This window comes from Neophocaena asiaeorientalis, unplaced genomic scaffold (assembly GCF_003031525.2).
Source record: "Neophocaena asiaeorientalis asiaeorientalis breed wild unplaced genomic scaffold, Neophocaena_asiaeorientalis_V1.1 scaffold177, whole genome shotgun sequence".
Lineage (NCBI taxonomy): Eukaryota > Metazoa > Chordata > Mammalia > Artiodactyla > Phocoenidae > Neophocaena > Neophocaena asiaeorientalis.
This window is the reverse complement of record NW_020172779.1, coordinates 21,085,321-21,107,035: the sequence shown is the minus strand read 5'-3', so window position 1 is coordinate 21,107,035 and position 21,715 is coordinate 21,085,321. Positions and strand designations below refer to the sequence as shown.

The 21,715-nt window shown below is 50.2% G+C and overlaps 1 protein-coding gene across 3 annotated transcripts in view; it reads right to left on the bottom strand.

Moving 5' to 3' along the window:
• The window catches only part of DENND3 (DENN domain containing 3), a 47,177-nt gene extending 27,576 nt beyond the window's left edge, over positions 1-19,601 (bottom strand). For all 3 annotated transcript variants that reach the window (XM_024741199.1, XM_024741201.1, XM_024741200.1), the window contains exons 1-10: positions 18,990-19,601; positions 17,005-17,147; positions 16,673-16,784; positions 10,822-10,941; positions 10,348-10,566; positions 7,362-7,477; positions 4,183-4,338; positions 2,548-2,644; positions 1,640-1,743; positions 908-1,107 (exon numbers count right to left, since the gene is read on the bottom strand). In XM_024741199.1, coding sequence (XP_024596967.1) covers positions 908-1,107; positions 1,640-1,743; positions 2,548-2,644; positions 4,183-4,338; positions 7,362-7,477; positions 10,348-10,566; positions 10,822-10,941; positions 16,673-16,784; positions 17,005-17,147; positions 18,990-19,154 — 1,432 coding nt within the window. In that variant the 5' untranslated portion in view covers positions 19,155-19,601. The remainder of the gene's footprint in view (positions 1-907; positions 1,108-1,639; positions 1,744-2,547; positions 2,645-4,182; positions 4,339-7,361; positions 7,478-10,347; positions 10,567-10,821; positions 10,942-16,672; positions 16,785-17,004; positions 17,148-18,989) is intronic.
• Between the last annotated feature and the right edge of the window lie 2,114 nt (positions 19,602-21,715).

Below are 21,715 nucleotides of genomic sequence, written 5' to 3'. Positions count from 1 at the left end.
CGCTGAACGGGGCCCCTCACTGCTCCCATGGCACAAAGAATGTTATTTGTTAAAACTGCTGATGCTAAGCTGAAACACGTGGCGGTGAGTCTTTGTTGAAGGACTAAGCTAATGACCCAGGCCGAGACGCACCTGCCAGGCGGGTAAGCCTCCCAAACAGCTGTTTCATTCACCTTAACAGCAGCTCTGCGCCATGGGTACTGTTACCACACCCATCTCCCAGGGTGGGGACTGAGGCCTCCCTGGGTCCCCGGTACACAGCTACTGGGTACCCCAGGGTCACACAGCCAGGAGGCAGCTGTGCAGGGGACTCAGACCCACCAGGAGCCTCCAGAAGGTCAGTAAGGTCTTTTCATTTGAACACGCGGCCCCTCCTGGTGTCGCCAGCATGATCTCCACTCAGCCTCCAGCTCTCCCGCGAATGCGCCAGGAGGTACCAGCTGGTACTGGTGCCTTAGCCCGAGGCAGCCGCCAGTGGGGGCCCGAGCAGCTCACAGCGCTGGCTTCACTGCAGTTTATCCCACGGGCACTGGCTTCCTCTGTACCCTCAGCCCCTAGGAAGGGCCTGGCAATCACTGGGGGCCTAAGAGTTGCTGCATCCCCTTAGACAGTCATATATGTAATCACGTATCTCCTATGTACACATACACATACGTGCATATACACACACAAGTATGAAAACAGTGGGACGGGGCGATGGAAAATACAGACGAGAAATCGCTTTCTGTAACGAGCATAGTCTGCAAAATGAATGTTCTAAAAATATGTCAAATGACTAATTGTCAGAAAGCAACAGCCATAACCCCCCCTTCGCTTCTACTGAAACGAGCTGTGGTTTCTTTCAGTGACAGGCAGCATGAGAACCAAGTGAGTGAGAAAAGCCACAGCACGGGCGTGGCTGCACCACCTGTGTGGCTGCTTCCGCAATCCTCGGTACGTATCTTCCGCAGCGACGAGTTCCGGGGCGGCAGCTCGGGCACCGTGATGTCCTGCAGGTTGGGCATGCTGACCACCATGCGCCTGTGAGCCCCGTGTGGGGCTGAGGACTTCCGGCTGGCCATCTTCTCGACTGTGGGTCTCCTTGGACTCAGGAGCATCCCGTCTATCCTGGGTGGAAAAACCCAACACCTTGTAGACACAGCAACGGCTGAAGCACAGGCTCAACTGGGCATTTTCCCCACCGTGGTGACCAGAATCCAGCATTCCCACACCGAGTGGGAAACGGCGGGCACACTCCTGGCTCTCCCACGTGTCGTGAAGGCTGCATACGGTCCACACCCCAGGAGAAGCCACAGCACACAGAACAAGGGCGTCGTCGACAGCCGACACGCGTTTGAGGGGTTCAGGAAAAGCGGCACGGAAGAGGCGGGAAACGGTGACGATGCGGGGAGAGAAAGAGAAGGAAACGGGGAGAAAACAGCACAAAGACCCAGAGCTGCCTCTGCAGGTACGTTCAGCGTCCCCTGCAAGAAACAGAAATGCACGGGGAGGAGCCTGACACGTTACCCGACTCATTAGGAGTTTCTAAATGTGCGACTTCTCTGATCGAATTTATCGTTTATCCTTCCAAATAAACTGTGCTCCTTGAGCACACGGACACCCAAGGAGTCGTGCATCCTTTAGAACGTAATATGCAAACCTGTCCTCCTCGGACTGCGTGTGGAGGTCCATCTGGGCAAAGGCGTCCATCTTTCTGCTGAGCCGGGCCTTGAGGAAAGCGTGAAACATGTAGGTGTCCAAGACCTGGGACAGACGTCGAGGGGCGGGTTACTGCGCCTGCTTCACGGTCCTGTCCTCCCCGCGCTGCCAGGGCACCTGCAGCCACGGCACGCGTGGCCCTGCCCAACCCACCGAGGCCTCTCACCAGCACCTTTGGACAAAAGTGCCCAGACACAGGTAGCTTTCTTCATTTACCATAATCGAAGATTTCCCCTCAATCCCTTACCAGCCAATCTCAAAGAATCAGCCACTCTTTGCATTTGAACAACCACAGCAAGTTCAAAAGTCCAAACCACCCTGCCCCCCGGGACAGCAGCAGCCGCAGTCCCTGTGTTTCATCATGGATTCTGGTGTCTCCTGGGGACGGCAGCCTCTCTAACGCTCCGCACCTCACAGCCAGCGCACCCCGTCTCCAGACTCACACGCGCCAATCTCCAAGTCAGCTCCCAGGGAGTGTGGATGCTGCCCAGCTCTGGGAAGGGGGCGGTGATGGGAAGGGCATGGAATTGTGTGGCGTGATGGAAAGGTTCTAGATCCAGACTGAGGAAGGGGCGACCAGGTACAAGCCTTGGTCAAAACTCTGCACATGCTATACTTAAAATGGGTGCATTCTGTTATATGTGAGTGCCACTCTAAAAAGTCAATTAAAAATAGTCAGAGCTGGCCAAAGGATCAGAAGAAACCACGCTAAAACAAACTTTTAGAAAAGCTAAGACACTGAATAAAATATTAACAGATACTGGAAACACTTGACTTGAAAAATACTTTAGATACAGAAAAGGGCGAAGGATCGACTATACACACACACAAACCCCACACACCTCTTACCTGTTTATAAAACTGCTGGTCCCCTGGAGCTCTTGTTTTGAGAAACTCTTCACTATTGAACACCCTATGTTCATAATTTAAGTGATTCTTCACTCCCCTGATGAAGAAAGATAGTCTAAGAGTTGAAATATTTTTAAATACATGAAAAAGACATTGCTGTCAGCAGAAAAACAGTAACAAGAAATACACACTTTGAAAAGCCCTGTCTGTAGGAACAGTACTCTGAGCGCTGAGGGACACGGTTTGGATGTATTCTGTGGTGGGGCTTTCTCGTCACTTCAAGCATGGCTTTCCCCCAACTGGAATGAAGCTCAGGGTGGGGGGGTGTCTGTCTTCTTCGAGCCCCCTAGCTCCTTATGCAAATGAAGACGCAATCATCCATAATTGTTCATACAAACAAAACTGAGTTCAGGGTGGTGACACAGGAAGGGCACCCAGACTCTGAGCACTGACCCAGCTCGGCCGCTAGCCTGACCCTCACCGGCCACATCCCCATCCTACACCGTGGGGCCTTGGGCACATGACCCCCTGATCTACCGTGAGAGCCTACCAATAGAATCAGTAATCCTACAGGGCATATTCAGAACGTAGCACGTTCGATGTTTTCCTTCTCTTGTGAGGGAAAAAATTACTTCATCTGATATCGTATTTTCTTTTTAATGAACTAAACTCATCAAGTTTGCAGAGTATTAAAAAACAAAAACCTTCATGAAAGATTTCATATTAAAAGAACAAAAGGAAAACTACATTTCGACAACCACACAAATTATACTCCTCTGAGCAAAGAGCTAATACAACCTTATCTATAATGTGACATCCCGTTTTCCCTAATAAATCATTTGCTTACATAAATACAGACAGCCAAAGAATACAGCCATTAAAATGCTGATTTTGAAAGAATCACACTGAGTGTCATCAAGTTGGCCAGCTCTGGTCTAAAGACCCCTCCCAGGCAGTGGGAGAGAGAGAGGGAGGGGGAGAGGGAGAGGGAGAGGGAGAGAGAGAGAGGGAGAGGGAGAGAAGGAGAGGGAGAGGGAGAGAAGAGGCTGCAAGACAAAGCAGAGAAGAGAGAGTGGGAAGAAAGAAAAGGCCTGAAGGCTTTGCCACAATAACGTCTTCACGAAGGCGTGCTATAAATGTAGGCATATATTTACCGTTATGCTCCTTAAATGAGCGCACATTTAGGCCAGCAGTAGGCGCTCGACGCCTGCACTGCATCACACTGAAGTAAACACACCGCACTGTCTATTTAACTCATTCAGCTCAAGGGCTGGTTCCCAACAGCACACCACAGATGCTGATGGTGACAGTGAGGGGAAGAAAGAAGAAAAGTTTCTAACGGGGGCCAGTCCTGGGTGCTCCAGCCTGGGCTCTCCTTTGGGCGGGCTTCATTCCCGAAATGATCCGTCTGTCCCCCTACCCGGGTCTGACCATCCAAGGTGGTCATTCGCAAGAGAGACGAGGGGGTGGCAAGGCCCCAGGCGGGGTAAACACACTCCCAGGGATCCTCGTGGGGGCAGGGGCCTCTCTCTCATCACTCCTGGATTTCAGTCCCTGGGCTTTGGGGCCGTGGCCACTGTGGAACCGGGAGCTGGCTGGGGAGCAGGTTACAGACACTGGCGATGCTCTAAACACCTGAAGATGCAGACGAGCAGCTGCAGGGTGATCTGCTGGATCTGACAGTTAAGCCGTTGCTGCCAGGCCCGCCGGCAGGCTCGCCCCTCGTTCAGGTCTGTGCTGGCGCAGAGGTGAGCGAGGTCCAGCTCACGGTGCATCTGAAGGCTCTGGACCCTGGGAAGGAGCAGAGAGTCACTGACCACGGCCCAGCCCGTATCACGCGACTGACTGCTGCCTACCGGCCAGAGAGAACCCTCCGGGAAGAGGGAAGTTAACACTCTCAGGACACTCAGACTCCCTATCGATAACTGGGGCGGGGAGGGTGTCATTACAAATACATCCCTGTTGGGAGTTTATTCACCTCCCAGCACAAAAGGCTCATTAGTGCAGGATTCACGAAGGCCTCGTCTTTGGACCATGCACGTCTCTACACAAGCTGAGGGTCCTGTCCTCCTTTGCAGGCACCTGCCCTTCCACGACGGCCAAAGGGCTTCCAGTGGGTCTGGGAGGGACGGTGCAGGCTCGGGGGCACGAGGCACGGCTACTTACTTGTCCGGAGGTTCTCAGGGACGGGGGCTCACAGCAGTTTTCATCACACAGGATCCTGGCCTCCCCAACACTGCCCAAGGCTGCACTTTTTTTTTTTTTTTTGCGGTACGTGGGCCTCTCCCCATTGTGGCCTCTCCCGTTGTGGAGCACAGGCTCCGGACGCGCAGGCTCAGCGGCCATGGCTCGCGGGCCCAGCCACTCCGTGGCATGTGGGATCTTCCCGGACCGGGGCACGAACCCGCGTCCCCTGCATCGGCAGGTGGACTCTCAACCACTGCGCCACCAGGGAAGCCCCCAAGGCTGCACTTTTACATGAGACTTTGGACACCAAGGAGCAAGTCTGAGGCTTTAAATACGCAAAGTAAACCCACCCAACAGTATCCAAAGGTCAGGTAGGCCAGAGGGGACCCGGCGGACACACACTCTGATCATGATGAGGAAGACAGCGCGGCAGTGGGCAGCCAGGCACAGGGGCGTCTCAGGGAAGAAGGGCGCTGCTGCCCCTTGTCTCTCCCGGCCAATACCGAGTGTGGGCGCTCGTCACCCCAGGCCCCGTGGGGAGACCCACTGCCACAGCCCAGATCACGGTCCCAGAGCCCTTCACAGACGAGCCACCGACCACGCACAGGTTAGTTCACGTTTATAAAGAGCCCCCCACGGTGAGCCTGAGACTCCACGTCCCACTGTCTGGGGACCCGGCCACGCGAGAATCCAACCCCCAGGCATGTTCTAGAATTCTAACAATAACAGGGCAGAGGTAAGATCCCATCTTACTGGGGATGCGCCACCCAAGTACACGCTTGAGAAGCTGCGCCCAGCGCCGGCAACACCAGTCCTGGAAAGTCACCCTCGGCAAGTCCGGGGACTGTGGACCGCGCTTATCAGAAAGTGACTGGATGATGAGGAATGTGGGCTTCACCTTCGGAGGTCACGCAGGGAGACGCTCCCACCCGGACCCCTGGCTGGGCCCCCTGAGCACCGCCCGCCAGCCACACAGGACTCCACACCCTGAGCCTGGACTCAGCTTGGGGAGTTTTATAAATTTTTTGAAGATGGAAGGAACAATAATGAAGATGGCACTCCCATGTACTTTGTACAAACCATCCAGATAGAAGAAATCATTGATACCAAGGTGTTATAGGCTGAATTGTGTCCCCCCAAATTCCTAGGTTGGAGTCCTAACCCCCAGCACCTCAGAGTGTGACTGTGTTTGGAGATGGGGCCTTTAAGGAGGTAATTAAGTTAAAATGAGGTCACAAGGGTGAACCTAATCCAATATGACTGGCGTCCTTATAAGAGGAGATTGGAACACGGACACCCACAGAGGGACGACCACATGAGGGCACAGGGAGAAGACAGTCATCTACACACCAAAAAGAGGGGCCTCAGGAGGAACCAACTCTGCCAACACCATGATCTCGGACTTCCAGCCTCCAGGACTGGGAGACAATAAACGTCTGTTGCTTAGGTGGTGTTTGTTACAGCAGCGCTCACTGACTAATACACAGGTAAGAGGCAGAAATGAGAACAGCCAAGTCAGGGAGCCAACACAGAACCACCCGTTCCTTCCCCTCCACTCAGGCCTCAGCTCCTCCCGCATCCGACCTCCAGCAGACAAAGTAAAGGGGAACAGTTGGCACTGATAAAAGACGGGCTGCGTCACCAGCTCCTGCGTCACCAGAGCAACAGAGTCCAGCTACTTGACGACAGCCGGGAGCACCTGCTGCACTAGCCCCCCGCCCCACACCCTCCACGGGTCCCACCACGAGCTGCATGCCAGGCCTGCCTGAAGTCCACACACGAACTGGAGGACTAAAAGCAGGATCTCTCCCACCACCATTTGATTAGATTCCAAAGGGGGAAACGTCCTCCGCAGGTCCACCTGAGGGAGCCCTGGCTCTGCCCCGACCCACCTGCCCCAGATGAACCTTCTTCCCAGCGTAAATAGTAATCACACCTCCTTTCACCCCCCTGAAAGAAGTACGTGGGGCAGTCCCCGTCAGGCCTCTCCGATCACCACAGAGGCCGCAGGGCCTGCAGAGCCTACAACAATTATTATCTGCCCTTTTGGGAAAAATTTTGTCTTGCCTGATCTCAGCCAATGAAGTGTAGTCATAGAGATGGAAAAACCACAAAGAGCCACAAAACAGGTATGAAAAAATAAGAGAACTAAGAGAGCACTGGGTAGGGGGGTGGGGGGGTGAAAGGGGAAGACAGCTTCCTGCCCAGGGAAGGACGGTGGGTCATGGCCATCAGGGGCCCCCGACTGACAGTGCCATGGGGCAGATGCCTATTTTGCTCATTATATACATACTCTGCCCAATGCATTGGATACATATCTGGTGAGTGGATGAACGAATGAATGAATGAATGAAGGAGAGAAGGAACTTCAGAGATCACAGGCACAGAAGAGGGTCGAGAGGTGTCCCGGGGGTGTGACCGTCCCCTGGCCTGGGGGCCATCGTTAGTATTTAGACAAGATTGGAATGAAGACAAATGACTTTTATTTTTAAATATTCACAAACAATTTCCAAACTACTAAATATTACATAAACCATCTGTTAATATAAGATTGGAAGAGATACTTGAAATTGGCAAGTATGAACCTGAACAAGATTTTTCCAAATACCTACTATTTCCCCCCTTACCTCTGAATAAACGTCTGTGCCGCCAGGAGAGGGATGTCAGGAACGTCAACGTCCTCATCGTTAGAGTAGGTGATGCTCCCAGTGTCAATGTTTATCAGAATTAAACCATCGGCTTCCTATAAAATAAGTGTGTAAAGATCGGAGTTAAGAATCTGAATTTGTATACATCTTTGAAAACACAAAGATACACTTTGCATTCACCAGGATCGTGTCATCGATAATTAAATTATCGTATCTAATATGCACACAAAGCCTTATATTATCTACCAGAAAAATGCGGCGTATACCGTGAGTTAGGTTAACAAGCTAATTTGATTAAAAATGCCTCAAGTCAAGATTCCAACACACGAGGTCAGGCCTTCACCCACCCTTGTGCAAACACTCCATGTACCACTTCAGGGAGCCTGAAGAGAACATTCCAGAGCCCCAGTGGGAGCACTCCGACATTCAACACTCAGGGTGCCAGCTGAGCGGCCCAGCCAGCTCTGCGCCCCACCCGCCCCAGGACCAGAGCACAGGCGGGTCCTGGGCTCAGGGATCCCACACACTTAAGAGTTCTTGAGATGTGTGGATGGCTTACTTGTTAAGTCTTATCTGTGACAAAACACACAAATAATGAGTCACACTCCTGAGTTCTACACTTCAACTGTCCCAGGAACAGGACGCCAGAATCCTCCCCAGCTTTCATGCTGGGCCGGCCTCTCAACACGCGTTTCATGGCACGTGAAATAGGCACAAACACGTCTCCCAGAGCAGAGTGCTAAACCAGCAGGGGACAGGCCACGCTCGTGAGCACGAACACGGAGCTTTTACAAGGACCCCTTCCGAGCTCCCAGCACATCGAGAAGACATCCAAACCCCAAAACACTTTCAGTCAAGACCTGCTGCTTTGCCCTAAAAACCATCCAGAACAGGTAAACCACTAAAACGACTTCCTTTGTGACTGCGGACTGGAATCAAGTAAATATGTCTGCAAGTTTCCCTCCTAAAGGGGCTGAAACAAGACGGTTTTCCCCCTAATGACTAAAAAAAGAAACACAATTTTGAACTACAAAGTATGCCTATTTTTTCCTCATTTGCGAGGGTGACGTTTTTCCATTCCTTCCATGAGGTCTGAATGGCCTTTTCCCACAGTGTTTGTCCCCTGGTGAATCATAGGTTCTGCCAACAACACAGACGTCCCGGCTCCGCCCCAGGAGGGACGCTGGGCTTGGCCAGGATTTGCTCTAAAACGCCGGGAAAAAAATGGATGATGGCTGAGGACAAAGAGGGGTGCACGGCATCCCTTCCACTCTTCTCTCAGCTTTGCGTACACTTAGAAATTTTCAAAATAAAGTTAAACAACACTGTAAATCAACTATAATAAAAATTTTTAAATAAGAAGTTAAATGAGAACCTACCCTGTACCAACTACCAATAAGTGCAAGGAAAAGTGCTGCACATCGCTAGTCACTGGGGAAACGCACAGCAAAACTACCCAGCAGGAGGATTAGAATCAAAAAGACAGAAGACAAGCATGGGGAGGAAGTGCGGAAATCGAGCTCGCCCTCTGCCGGAGGGAAGGTGTCTGGGGCAGCAGCGGGGAACGACAGTCTGGACATTTCTCAAATGGTTAAACACGGCACTAGCACCTGACCCGGAAATTCCTCTCCCAGGTACGTACCAAGGTAAATGAACGCATGCCCACACAAAGACTTGTACGAGTGTCCACAGCTGCATTATTCACAGGTGTGGTCAAAACGTCCAAACAACCCCAAATGTTCTCAGCTCCCGGATGGATAAACCACTGTGGCCTCTTCACTCAAGGGAACCCTACTCGACATTAAAAATAACGCGCTGCTACACGGAGGAACCTCAAAAACACGCCGCTAAGTGAAAGAAGACAGTCACAAAAGACCACGCATTGAATGATTCCATTTACGTAACATCCACGTCTACACAACAGGCAGCTCCACAGAGATAGAAAGTAGATGCTGGTCGCCAGGGTCTGGGGGGGTTGGGGGATGACTGCTAACACATGCGGGGTTTCTTTGTGGGCTGACCAAAGGGTCTAAAATGAGTTGTCACAGCTCTACCAAGTTCCTAAAGCCACTGAGGTGTACGGTTAAGTCCGGGAAACTCTGTGGTATGCAAATTATATCTGAAAAAAAGCTGTTTTAAGAAAACCCAACCTGCTCTTCCTGCCGGCGACGTCACAGTTTATCACAGACCTGTGGCATGAGCCCCCTTCGAAATGCGCCAGCACAGCAGTAAAATCAGCTGCTGCATTTTAAGCACTTGCCGTATCCCAGCATGCTCTACGGGCCCCTTGACGCTGCTCTGATGATGTGGCCAGCACACTCCCTGTGCTTGCACGACCAGGACACTGAAGGCCTAACACCCCGACACAGGTCAGCCCCCAAGCTGAACCCAGTAAACGGCCACTGGATCCAGCAAGGCCCACAGACCCCTTGGACACGGAGCGATACACATGCACCCTTCTAGGAAGTAGGTCCACGGTTTTAATGAACAACAGAGGCTTAATCAAAAAAGTGAAAATGGAAAATATGGAGTGATAACAATGGTGGCTCCCACCCATGAAGCCCAGTCTCCTGCCAGGCAGGACAGGGGACATTCCTCAGCCAGAGCCCTGGGAGGCCGAGGCCGTGCCCACTTCCCAGATGAGGAGACTGAGGCTTAGCAAAGGCCAGTGAGTCACTCAGGGTCACAGAGGTGAGACTTGAAATCGGTTCCCTCGACTCTAACGCCTGCCCTCACCTCCCTGAAAACCCTGGAAGCCACCAGAGCTGTCGTGAATTTAAGTGACCTGAGAAGTGGCATCAGGGTGTGGCCTTGAGGACAAGGAGGTAGCACTAGCGCCCTGTGATGGAGTGACCGCGGGCCTCTGCGCCCCCCACACCGCAGGGTACCTCCCAGCAGCTTCCCACGCGTCCCCGCAGAGCACCCACGTGACTTAATGCTCTGAATCCAGCGGCGGGTGCCTAACCTTGCTGACTTCTTCAAAGTGGTCCAGGTGGCAGCCCATGAGAAAGGATGTGGGCGCCATGACGAAGTCCAACATCTGCCGCGACAGGATGGGGACGAAGGTGTGCTGCCACTGCAGGGGGTGCAGGTAGGCCATGAAGCACTCAGCCACGAGCGTCAGCAGAGCCCAGCTGGACGAGAAGAACACGACGTGCTGCTCCGTCAGAAGGCACGTTAGGATCTGGGGAAGCAACAACACCACGAGCAAGCCTGAAACACTGCGAGGGCGCCACCCAATGAGGCCGGGCGCGGGGCAGCTTCCACCCTGCTGTCCCCACTCCACTTGCCAGGACCAAAGCCACCTGACCCCAGAAAAGTGCTGCCTGCAAACAGCGTGCTCTGTGGTGAATGTCGGCTTTCAGCAAAAAGATAAGTGTTCTGATGCCCCGTTAAGCCAGTCAGCATGAGATGCTCACAGGTGTGGAAGGACGCATACCTGTAGCACCTTCTCAGGTCTGAAGCGCAGTAAGGGCAGGTGAAGGTCCAGGTCGATGAGGGGGCTTTCGGGGTCTGCTCTCGAAGGAAATACGATCTGTAGTGGTTTCATGTTCAATATCTGCAATGACCAATTTCCATCCTTAGCTCAGGGAGCTGCTCCCAGAGGAGACTGAAGGCAGTGAAATTCACCATTTTGGCTCAGAAAGCGTCTGAGTTAGAAAACACTTCTGGAGACTCATGCTGTCACCTTCTATGTCACAGAGAAACAAAACAGTCTAGAGATGATAAACAGAACTGCCAGGAATGTTTCATAATGAACTGAGGACTTAATGTCTTTTTCAGCCAAACTCCCTTAAACTCTTTAATTAATTAGGAAACAGTTCCTTGAGAGAACAAAGATAAACGGCCTCCAGATATCCATCCCAACGAGCACAAACTCGAAATCAATCACGTTCAAACTAATCTTAACCAGTATGCATTATTCCCGGTTACTACTTATTAGGTATTCGCTTCTATTTTCAATTTAACAGTCAAAGCTCCTTAAAGACATGGAATTCACAAAAAAATTTTAACGGCACTTTATTTTTCTAAATGAGGGTATTTAAAAATGGCACTTCAAATACAAATCCCACATTCACAGGACGCCTATTATGTGTTATAGGTCGAGGCAGACGTGAAGGAGGGAGGTGCGGTCCCTCCAAGAAGGTGGCGCTGGGAACAGCAGGGTTAAGCCTCCCCTGGCCTCAGACACATAGGAGGCACTCTGCAAGGGCTCTTCCACGAGCAGATGGAGGGGTCTGAGCACGAGCAGAGCTTCGGGGAAACAGAACAGAAAGAAGCGATCGAACCTGATGACAGAGAGGCTTCCTCTAGGAAAGGCATGAAAGGATGAGAAATGGAGGGCAGCAGAGTACCGGGTCAAGAAAAAGGGCCACAGGACAAAATGCTCACGATTCACACTTTCTTCCAGTCACCTTAGTCACTATTCTATTTTCACGTTAAAAAACAAAACAGGGCTTTCCTGGTGGCGCAGCGGTTGAGAGTCCGCCTGCTGATGCAGGGGCTGCGGGTTCGTGCCCCGGTCCGGGAGGATCCCACATGCCGCGGAGCGGCTGGGCCCGTGAGCCATGGCCGCTGAGCCTGCGCGTCCGGAGCCTGTGCTCCGCAACGGGAGAGGCCACAACAGTGAGAGGCCCGCATACCGCAAAAACAAAACAAAACAACACAAAACAAAAAACAAGAAAAGAGACTGTCATTTTTGACAGTTGGGACATTTGCAAGTGCCTCCGACCAATACTTGGGGCCTCTTCGCTTTCTTGTTCCCAGTTTGGCTACAGAAGCAAGACATTAAAAATAAGGTGGATTCACTTACATGACTGATGCGTTTGTTTTAAAGCAAAACAAAACAAAATAAAGCAGAGTTAAGTATTCCAAGTTGTGATGAATTATTAACAATTATAAAGTTTATAATGAAAAACTCTCCTCAGTATTTCAGAAAGGAAACGTGAATGGATAAAGAAGATGTAGTACATATACACAATGGAATATTACTCAGCCATAAAAAAGAAAGAAAGAATGCCATTTGCAGCAATATGGGTGGACCTAGAGATTGTCGTACTGAGTGAAGTAGGTCAGACAGAGAAAGACAAATATCATATGATATCGCTTATATGTGGAATCTAAAAAATATGGTAAAAAAAAAAAAAATATATATATATATGGTGCAAATGAACTTTGTAAAAACAGAAACAGAGTCACAGAGTTAGGAAACAAACTTATGGTTACCAGGGGAAAGCGGGGGGTGGGGAGGGATAAATTGGGAGATTGGGATGGACATATACACACTACTATATATAACACACATGACTAATAAGGACCTACTGCATAGCACAGGGAACCCTACTCAATACTCTGTAGTGACCTATGCGGGAAAAGGATCTAAAAGAGTGGGTATATGTATATGTATAACTGATTCACTTTGCTGTACACCTGAAACTAACACAACATTGTGAATTAACTATACTCTAATAAAAATTTTTAAAAAATAAAAATAAAAAATGACCAAATCAAAAAAAAGGAAATGTGTCAGCCAGACAGCCCGTTAAAGATAAGAACCAGGGCTTCCCTGGTGGCACAGTGGTTGAGAGTCCGCCTGCCGACGCAGGGGACACGGGTTCATGCCCCGGTCCAGGAAGATCCCACATGGCACAGAGCAACTAAGCCCATGCGCCACAACTACTGAGCCCGCGTATTGCAACTACTGAAGCCCACGCACCTACAGCCCATGCGCTGCAACAGGAGAGGCCACCGCACCACAATGAAGAGTAGCCCCTGCTCGCCGCAACTAGAGAAAGCCTGCACGCAGCAACGAAGACCCAACGCAGCCAAAAAAAAAAGATAAGAACCAACCACACACGTGAGTCACTCTACCAGCAACAATGCTACTGCGACGTTTCAGGTGCTGTGCTAGCAACTTCACAGCACTCAATACTCACGCTCTCTGAGGTGGGTTCTGTTATTCTACCCACTTTACAGATGAAGAAACTGAGGATGGAGAGAGATTTTAGGTAAATACTTCGTAAATGTCAACGGGATTGGAGCCCCAGCAAAACTATAGGCTTCCGCACACAAAGCAACACAGAAAGTGACTTGGGAATAGTAAGAAGAAAACCGTGTGTGTTTCACTGGACACACCCAATTATGCCCATCATTTGAAAAGCAAGTAACATCCGAACTTCTAGAGGGCAGAGATCAAAGCAAAGCAGGCCCGGGGACACAGGGTGCACCTAGAACCTTTGCTCCCCTCAGGCCAGTGGTCCAGGTGGTCAGAGAAAGGGCTGGGTCCTCAGCTCCTCACTCCCCACACTGTGGGGCCTCCCACCTCCTCCCGTCAGTACAGGTGAGAGCTGACCCCACCCCGAATGAACAGGAAACGGCAGCTCGGGGCCCATGCACACTATTCAAGACACAAGGTGCACACAGCTCATGACTATTACCTACGACAACCTCTAACCTGACGTTGGTTTGCGGTGGGTTCTGGAAAACACTGCTGAATCAGCTGCTGCGTCAGTGAAATTGGCCTAAACTGACCTCTTGGATTTCTTCACAACGATAAACAGCCACAGCACTCCCTAAAACAAATGATGACCATTATACCAACTTGGACCCAAGAGCTAATTAGACTTGTTAGTGGAAGATCCCAATGACAAGTCTGACCCAGGCTCAGCCCACTGGGACGAACCATGAGCACCAACACGCAGACCCTGATAGAATGAGCACTGCTGGCCGATGCTGAATCACTCTCTCATTCATTCACTGAACGGCGCTCCACGGGACAGCAGCTAAGCGCTGGACACAGGAGTAAGTCCTGGAAATGCAGTTCTGAACGTGGCCTCTGTCCTCATGCAGCTCAGAGTCTGATGGACATTATACAAAAAACATGCACACACAAGCCCTAACTGCAGGCGTGCTGACCTCTGCAGGAGAGTGGGCTGCTGTGAGAGAGATGGTGTGGGAGATGCTGCTCCGGAGAACTGATGTCTGAGCCAGGCCTGAGAAAGGATCAGGAGCTGGAGGGGGAAAATGGAGAGAGTGGTACTTCTGGGAACAGCACATGCAAGGGCCCTGTGGCAGCATCTGTTCTCACTGTAGCTGGAGAACAGTGAGCAAGGGGGTGAGTGGAGCTGGACAGGGCTGAATGGTGACACAGGGGCCAGGGATGCAGGTCTGGGTGAAGGCGACGAGTGAGAAAACAAGTGAGGGGTTTTAAGCACAAAAGGAAAGTCCAGTTTATAGATTTTAATGACCTCTCCAGCCACAGTGCAAAAGCAGGAACTGATATAAGGTCAAGAATGGAAATGGACAGATCAGTGCCTCCCTAAGTCGTGTAGGTGGGAGAAGCTGGTGGCCCAGAACAGGGGTGGCAGTGGAAGTATGTAAACTGGAAACAGCTACTGGAGACAGACTGATAGGGTGGACGTGGGACAAAAAGGCATCGAGAACATCCCCAGTAAACTTTCCCACTGGGGGTGGTAGAAATGGAGGAACCAAATGTTAATTAATCCAAGACTCCAAAGCTCGTGGATTACAGAAAACTCGTGTAAGAACTGTTTATACGTTGCTTCTGTTCAAAGGTAGAATACAAGGAATCACAGTAAACTGTAAACCTGTTCCTAACTCAGGGAATTTGGTTCACTGCTGCAGCAGGTCCTCAGTGAGCACGTGTTGAGTTTCTAGAACAAGAATGCAAACGTTGATGATTTCACTGCACAAAGAAACCAGTTATCCACAAAATAAAGATGAGTGCGTGGCACGGAAATCCATCAAACGTTCCCCACAAAGGTTTCTGGGAGTGGGACCAAGGTAGACAGACATCCTGCCCTGTCTCGGCCGGGAATGCACTTGGCAGGGTGTCCCCCCACAGGAGACTGCTGGGTTTAGGATACTAGTAAATATATCCACTTTAAGTTCATAATCACAAATATCCTACTAAATTATTTTTTCAACTGTCCATAATAATCAAAATATAGGAAAACAAGATTTATATGTATAATCTTCCAGAGGGGATGAATGCGGTGAAACTGACTTGACCTTTACTGTACGTTTCAAGACGTTTACTTAATAGATGTCTGTTTTTTAAAAAGGAAGCATCCCACAGTTAAATGAGTTTGGAAATCGCTGAGTCAAACAGGTTTCATCACACAGCTTAGCTGTCTGACAAGTCACTCGACAAAAGGGGAATGAGGTCGTTCTCTAACTTTCCTTAACCCTGAAACCTCCCATCAAAAATAGCCAATAACATTTGAGAACAGTGTTTCAGAGAACCCAGTTTAGGAAACTCTTCTCTATCAATTAAATAACAGAATGGCACTGGGAATAACAACAAAGAAAAAACCAGTTACTTTTTACTAATCACACTGGACAGGAGAAAACATTGAGTTAAATATAATACCCGATGTTCCAGACAAAAAAAACAAAAGGGAAATTTGTAATTTAAGTACATTTTGTGTTTTCTGAAGAGCAAGTAATCAACATGTTCACCACTAAAGGGGCCTATTACTAGCTCAACATCTATTTTTCATGAGCCACTCAGCAAAACTCAGGCCTAAATGTTTGACTTTAGACCGATACATTTTATTTCTAAATTTTTAGAAAATAAATTTTCTAATTTATTTCTAGTTTTCTGACCTTTGGAAACAGTGTATAAAATGCTTCTGTAAGGAACTTGAGAAGCATAATTTAAACAAAGCTAGAACTTAAAATCATTTAAAATATTTCAACCATCTTCATCGATGTGGTACATATATACAATGGAATACTACTCAGCCATAAAAAAGAACAAGATAATGCCATCTGCAGCAACATGGACGGACCTAGAGATTATCATACTAAGTGAAGTAAGTCAGAGACACAAAGACAAATACCATGTGATATCGCTTACGTATGGAATCTAAACTACGGCACAAATGAACCTATCTATGAAACTGAAACAGAATCACAGACACAGAGAACAGACTGGTGGTTGCCAAGGGGGAAGGGGTTGGGGGAGGGATGGGTTGGGAGTTTGGGGTTAGCAGATACAAACTGTTATATATAGAACGGATAAACAACGAGGTCCTACTGTATAGCACAGAGAACTATATTCGATATCCTATGATAAACCGTAATGGAAAAAAATATTTTTAAAAATGTATATATATGTATAACTGAATCACTTTGCTGTACAGCAGTAATTAACACAACATTGTAAATCAACCATACATCAATTAAAAACAAACGAATAAACCATCTTCATCATATTACTTTTACAATTTGCAAAGAAAAAACAAGACAATTCCGGATTTAATTACCAAATGGAGCGGTCCAGGAGGCGGGCTAGGTATTAAAGACAGTTTTGCAGCAAAATCTTTTATATGGTTGTCAACTTCGAAATCTTTACAGATCTTCAGATGAGTCAATAAACTGAAATTGAAAGAAGAATCAAATCACCAAATAAATCTGAGAATCCAATGGTCATCCTCTGCATTGCTAATCAAGGCTGAAACCTCTGTGTCAGGAGTTGCGGGAGTTTACACCCACAGGAGAAAGATGTGGGTGTGAGACCGCAGAAGCCTGGCTGCCCAGGGCGGGGAGCGTCTGGAAGGGGCATAGGCAAGCTTTTCAGGGAGTGTGTGCAGCTCACCAGGAGAGGCAGTCCTTGAGGGCGTTGTAATAGGGGAATCTGGAAACCACACACACGGCAAAGGGCACGAAGCAGCCGGCCGCGCTCCGGCCCAGACCTGACGCCTCCCAGCGCATCTTGCCGTTGTAGAAACAGTACTCGTCCTGGAGAGAAAGCAACAGCGCGTCACCTGCCGACCCCGGCAAATCCCAGTCTCCACTGTCGATGGTGCCGGCCTCTCCAGACAGAAAGGACACTGGACAGGGGCTGGACAGCTGTCCTCAGCACGCCTGGCCACTCCCACCCGTTTCACTGCCACGTGCGAGCGAGCTCCGGCCTCTCCACCAACACCGACGGGGCCCCGTGGGGAGCTCGCTCTGTCTGAGTGAGGTGCTGGAGTTACAGAGATGGGAAGACCGGTCCCTGCCCTGGAGAAGCTCGCCGCCTTCAGTGAGAAGGAACCATGGTTAGAACACAGTGAGACACAAGAAGGGGCTCTGCTTAAAGAGTGAAAAGGCAATATTCAAGAGGGCCTGGGAGCCAGGTGGGCATCACGGGCCAGAGGAGAGAGCAGGAGGTGCCTCGGCCCGTGATGGGGGGACCTCAGGCGGAAAGGAATACAGCAGTGGGGTTTCAGAAGGCACAGCTCTCTGCACAGCTTACCAGGGGCACAATGTGGGGGCCCCACCACATATGCGGGAAAAAGCATGATCTGAAAAGAGACACACGCACCCCAATGTTCTTAGCCGCACTATTGACAGTAGTCAGGACATGGAAGCAACCTAAGTGTCCACTGACAGGTGAACGGATGAAGACGTGGTGGTACATGTACACAATGGAAGACTACTCAGCCATAAAAAGAACAAAATAATGCCATCTGCAGCAACATGGATGGACCTAGAGATTATCATACTAAGTGAAGTAAGTCAGACAGAGACAAATACCATGTGATATCCCTTATATGCGGAATCTAAAAAGATGAGACAAATGAGCTCATTTACAAAACAGAAACAGCCTCACAGACATAGAAAACAAACTTATGGTTACCAAATAGGAAAGCAGGGAAGGGATAAATTAGGAGTTTGGGATTAAAATATACACACTACTACATATAAAACTCATAACCAACAAGGACCTGCTGTATAGCACAGATATTCAACACCTCGTAAAAACCTATAAAAGAATCTGAAAAAGGAATATATATGTGTAAATATGTATAACTGAATCACTTTGCTGTACGCTGAAACCGACACAACAATGTAAATCAACTATATTTCAGTAAGAATTTTAAAACTACATTAAAAACATATGTTGGGCGCCCAGGTTCTCTGGGGCTGAAGTAGGCGGCCAGTCACCCTGTACCTTATGGTCCATTACGTCCCCTACAGTCTCCCCAAGGCCAGCTGGTTCACACACAGGGCCCTGCCCAGAAAACACACCCCAAACGCGTGATGACTGAGTCACCCTCTCAAAACCTCAGCCCAGGCACCTGTCACACGTGAAAGGTGAAAACAACCCAAAGGTCCACCAGCTGAGGAACAGAGAAGCAGACCGTGGTTTACACACACCGTGGAATATCACTCAGCTACTGAAAGGAGTGAAGCGCTGACATGGGCTCCAACGTGGATGAACTCTGAAAACATCACGCTAAGTGAGAGAAACCAGATACAAAAGGACGCGTAGAGTATGATTCCACTTATATGAAATGTCCAGAATGGGCAAACCCACAGAAGCAGAAAGCAGATGAAGGATGGCCGGGGGCCCGGGGGCAGCAGGGCCTGGGGAGGCATCGCTGACGAGACAACTCCACCTTCTGGGGTGACGAACATGTTTTGGAACAAACAGTGGCGATGGTGGTACAACACTGTGAATGCACTTAATGCCACTGAATCGTACATTTTTTAATGGCTAAAATGGTGATTGTCATATTATGTGTATTTCACTGCAAAAGAAAAAACCCCACAGCCTAGACCCAGTTTCAGAGGGAAGATGGGGGAATCACGTACGTGCAGGGGTCGGTAGTACTGGGCCACCACACCGTAGGTTCTATTGCCGCAGACATCAGTCAGCACCAGAAAGTGGACACAGTCCTCCTTGGGCTCAGAGGCCACACACACGCCCCCTGCAGGCAGAAAAAAGAAAGAAGGAACCTCATTCTGGCCACGTGGCATCCACCATGAGGCCTGGGCTATCCATAAGCGACAGGATACGTCCCTCTCTGTCTGCTGTGGCACTCTGACGGCCAGATGCGCTAATCGTTCAGGCCGTGCACCACCTGCCTCGATCCCTTCCCCTCAGCAGCAATTTCTTTGCCGGCACTCTGTGCTCTGAAGACTTTGTGACGGATCATGGGAACAGGCCCCCAGACAGACCCTTCAGGGCACACCTGGGGTGGTAGCTATTTCCTGAGCCCAGTGGGGAAGGGGGTGTCCCAGCCTGTCCAGGAGAGCAGGAAATCGCATCAATTCCTCTGTGGAGCCTCCAGACAGGTCCTTCTGTCAAGCCCTTAGTCTGAGTTTTCTACACCAGGCACCTGAACATCTCTCAGTGAGAGAAATGCAGCCGGAACAAAGCCCGCTTGTCAGCAGGAACTGGCCAGTCTGGGAAAAGGCCGGCCCGTGCGCACCTGGGAAGCAGAGCTGCGGCAGGGCGAGCAGGTCCACGCCGTTGGGGATGCCCACGTCCTCGGGGTCCTGGCCCCTGGGGCCGCCGGGGTGGCCCTTCGAGGGCTCCGCCTTGGGCCTCTCTCTCTTCTTCCGGAAGGAGCGCCTCCTGGTCTTACCCAGCGTCACACAGTTCACGCCGGCCGGCTGACTGTCCTCCTTAGTGACAAACGGAGGCACGAAGACCGACAGGACCTCCGGATCCAGAGAAGACAGGCTCTTGACTCCCTTATTCTGGGCGACCTAAAGCAGGTGGAAATAAGAGTCACCGCAGCGGTGCCAGCCTTGCTCTGTCTGACCCTCCCGTCGTAGCAAACCCCCGGTGAGTTCTTTTTTTTTTTTTAAGAAAGTTGTCAGGCTTTATTATTATTATTTTTTTTTTTTTTTTTTTACATCTTTATTGGAGTACATCACGTGCCTGGCTTTTCCCACCAGCAGCTCGAGATGGTAAGGAACTGCTTTTAGGAAATCTCAGGCCCTACACTCAGCGAGTGACGGACCCCCTCAGAGCCTGGTCCTTCAGCTGCTAACAGGGACGCCATGACTGGCCCCTTGGCTCCAAGGCTCGGTTCAGGGCCGGCACCGCGATGGAGACCTGGGTTCAGATCCCAGCGCTGTGGGAACCACGGCAGCAAATTACTTGGTCCCTCTGAGCTTCCCTTTCGAGAGGCGAGTGCAGGGACTCCCAGGTCAAGTGCTCAGCCCCCATGGGCCCCCAGAAGGCCCCCCGCCCCATCCCCTCGGAGGCTGGTGGGGACGGCGAGCCCCAAGAAGGGCTCTGCATCTTGTCAAACCCACAAGGGCATGTTTGCCAACACGTGCCCGCCTCGCCAACTGGGCCACCACGCACATTAGTTCTGTCACCTCCGGCCTGGGAGGACACAAGGAGGAGTGAGGAAGGGCCTGATAGACACAGAGAGCCAAGTCCTCCTGCCAGACCGTCCCAGAATCCGTAAAAGGAGCTGCTTAGTCTCAGTTCTTTTTTTTTTTTTTTTTTTTTTTTTTTTTGTGTTATGCGGGCCTCTCACTGTTGTGGCTGGATGTCCAGGCCGGGTCACCCGCAAGGCTGGGTTCGGGTGGAAGCCCACTACCGGGCTGCAGAAGGTCACTTTCTCGCTGTGTCCTCCCACGGCAGATAGAGCGAGGGGCCTCTCTGGGGTCACTGTTTTTTTGTGTGTTTGTGTGATGTGCGGGCCTCTCACTGTTGTGGCCTCTCCCGTTGCGGAGCACAGGCTCCGGACGCGCAGGCTCAGCGGCCATGGCTCACGGGCCCAGCCGCTCCGCGGCACGTGGGATCTTCCCGGACCGGGGCACGAACCCATGTCCCCTATATCGGCAAGCAGACCCTCAACCACTGCGCCACCAGGGAAGCCCTTAGCCTCAGTTGTTTTAAACTTCAACCTGGTCCAAGATATTTTTAACCTTTTATCTTTTCCTTCTTCCCCAAATAACATAGGTCACCTTCTCTTTTTCTTTCTAATGAGTTAGGACTAAACAAACACTGGTGCCAGGTTGATTTCAGATCTTCCAAGGAAGGTATTGATATTATGAACTGCAGTCTGTCCACGAGAAGGAAGGGCTGCCAAGCCAGGTAAAGACAGAAAAGAGTAAAGCAGGATTCTCTGGGTGTAAAAGATACAGAAGGTAAGAGGTGGCCGTCATGGTGGGGAGTGGGTAACCTAGGGTCTTTGAGGACCCTAGAAATGGCATCAGGAAGAACACCACCGTCACCAGAGAAATGTGGCCTTGGCTGGCAGAAAAGGAAGAGCCAGCATCAACATTTTGGTAAGAATCAGGGGTACCAACAGGGGACTATTACACTTCAAAGGATATCTACAATGACAGCATTTTCAGTCAGTAGATACACTCTAAACTCAATACGCTATTTTTATGCAATTCAGGTAACGGTTTCTTTATATTTGGGGGAAAAAGTTAATGCCAGCAGGAACCAACACCAAACATGGGAAATCCCGACTGCTGGGCAATTTAAAAACCTTTTGTGTATCATGCACGAAAGGAATCCTTTTCTTTACTTGTATGAAACCTCTTCTAAAACTTTCCTATCAAAG